At 64.9% G+C, this 2,617-nt stretch overlaps 1 protein-coding gene across 1 annotated transcript in view; it reads left to right on the plus strand.

Moving 5' to 3' along the window:
- The window catches only part of Trpm2 (transient receptor potential cation channel, subfamily M, member 2), a 90,636-nt gene extending 90,236 nt beyond the window's left edge, over nucleotides 1-400 (plus strand). Inside the window, 1 exon segment of the mRNA XM_013027363.1 lies at nucleotides 232-400. Within this exon segment, the coding sequence (XP_012882817.1) occupies nucleotides 232-357 (126 nt within the window). The 3' untranslated portion in view covers nucleotides 358-400.
- Nucleotides 401-2,617: the final 2,217 nt, after the last annotated feature.

Genomic DNA, 2,617 nt, shown 5'->3' on the forward strand with positions numbered 1-2,617 from the left:
GTGTATATGTGTATGTGGTATGTGTGTATGTACATGCATGTGCGTGTATGTGTGTATGTGTATATGTGTATGTGGTATGTGGTATGTGGTATGTGTGTATGTATGTGCGTGTATGTGTGTATGTGTGTATATGTGTATGTGTATGCATGTGCCGGCTCCTGGGGCTGTCGTCTGAGGGCCGGGGTACCGGGCAGGCGTGGGACCGGAGCAGCGATGCGTCCCTCTTGGCAGCACCTGCGTGCCCGTGACCTGGAGGTGGCCGTGCGATGGCAGGTGGTGGACAGGCGCACCCCCCTCTACCCGAGCCACAAGTCCATCCTGCAGAAGGCCGCCGCCCTGTTCACAGCCCACTACTGACGCGGCGCGACGCTGGGCCGGCCGGGCGGCTCTGTGGGCAGCAAGGCCCCCGCCCGGTGGGCCGGTGGCTGGACAGAACGTGGAGGACACAGGGCGCAAGGAGCCCTGGGCCGGGCGAGGAGCTGCTGCCCTGCCAGGTGTGCGGACTCACTGCCTGAACCGGAACCAAAGCGGGTGGCCCTCGGGGCGAGGCCAGCCCGCAGCGTGGCCGCCCTCCCCCGGCCCCCAGCTGGGTTCCCTTTGGGCTGGTGTCATCCGAGCGGCACCCCCAGAGCTGGCCTGAGATTGAGGGTCCCCTGCAGCCTGGGGCCTGTGCCTGCAAGGACGGGGCGCAGGGAGGGGCCTTGCCCACCAGACATCACCTCATGCCAAATGTGACCTAGTGTGACTCGGCTGGCGGCGCTCACGGTCAGGGCCGGGCCCAGGGTGGCCACGGCGGGCCTCCTCCCACGGCAGACTCCTGCCCCGTCTGCAGGAGCCCAGAGAGGCCGTGCTCTCCCCCTGCCCTCCTGGGGAAGGCCCTGGCGCGGGCGGGCGGGCGGTAGGGCTCATGGTGTGCAGGCCGGGACTCACTGAGGAGCCTCAGACGCCACCGGATGGACGGGAGCCATGCGGGAGCTGGAGACCCGAGTCTTTGAACTCTCCTTAAGTCTCAGTCTGCCAACATTTCCACACATAAAGTTACTGATATGTCCTGTGGCTGGGCTGTGACTCTGTGGTTCCTTGGTCATTTCCTGTGGGCACCATGGTCCCTCTGACCTTCTTCACTTTCCTAAACCCAGGCTCCAGTGTTGGCCAAGGCCTCCAAGCTGAGGCCTCGCACACACACATCTCCCCTGCCTCCCCCCACCTCCCCTGCCTACCCCATCTCCCTCACCTCCTCCCCCTGCCTCCTCCCTCCCCACCTCCCCCCTACCCGCCCCCTCAGGACAGCCCCCACCCCTGCAGGGGCCTGTGGAGCAGTCAGGTGCGTCTTGAGGATGAGGATGAGGCACACACCCGACTTCAGCCCAAGCCGTTGGCTGAACCTGCAGCCAGCCCCTCCCACAGAACCATCCGGCATTTGACAACAACCAAGATGAGCAAGGATAGGCATCCAAGTCAGCAAACAGAACTGGTATTGTGCAACCAGAGCAAACAGAATGCTCTAGAAAAGGGTAATAAGTCTCCTCAACATTAGGGAAGACACAGCTGTATAAAATGAAATAGAAATTGTATAAATGAAAAACATAACTGAGAAAGTGGCTATAGGTAGAGCTGGCCGGTGATGGCCGGTGCGGGGAGTGGAGGACGGCGATGGGAGGACAGTGGTGGGCAGGGCTGGGTGGCCAACAGAGCCGGCGCAGGGGGCTGTGGAGACCGGAAGCCGAGGGAGACAGGGCCGAGTCTGAATGACACAGACAGCGGACGGGGCTGGCCCGCGGTTCCACGCGCGCACACAGACAGCGGGCGGGGCTGGCCCACGGTTCCACGCGTGCGCACACACACAGCGGACGGGGCTGGCCCACGGTTCCACGCGTGCGCACACACACAGCGGACGGGGCTGGCCCACGGTTCCACGCGCACACACACACAGCAGATGGGGCTGGCCCACGGTTCCACGCGCACACACACTGACAGCAGATGGGGCTGGCCCACGGTTCCACGCCCACACAGACAGCAGACGGGGCTGGCCCACGGTTCCACGCGCACACACACAGCAGACGGGGCTGGCCCACGGTTCCACGCGCACACAGACAGCAGATGGGGCTGGCCCACGGTTCCACGCGCACACACAGACAGCAGACGGGGCTGGCCCACGGTTCCACGCGCGCACACACAGAAAGCAGACGGGGCTGGCCCACGGTTCCACGCGCACACACACAGCAGACGGGGCTGGCCCACGGTTCCACGCGCACACAGACAGCAGACGGGGCTGGCCCACGGTTCCACGCGCACACACAGACAGCAGACGGGGCTGGCCCACGGTTCCACGCGCACACACACTGACAGCAGACGGGGCTGGCCCACGGTTCCACGCGCACACACACTGACAGCAGATGGGGCTGGCCCACGGTTCCACGCGCACACACACTGACAGCAGACGGGGCTGGCCCACGGTTCCACGCGCACACAGACAGCAGACGGGGCTGGCCCACGGTTCCACGCGCACACAGACAGCGGACGGGGCTGGCCCACGGTTCCACGCGCGCACACACTGACAGCAGACGGGGCTGGCCCACGGTTCTGCGCGTGCACACACAGACAGCAGACGGGGCTG

The sequence above is a fragment of the Dipodomys ordii genome, unplaced genomic scaffold, assembly GCF_000151885.1.
Source record: "Dipodomys ordii isolate 6190 unplaced genomic scaffold, Dord_2.0 Scaffold103, whole genome shotgun sequence".
In the NCBI taxonomy this organism is placed as follows: domain Eukaryota; kingdom Metazoa; phylum Chordata; class Mammalia; order Rodentia; family Heteromyidae; genus Dipodomys; species Dipodomys ordii.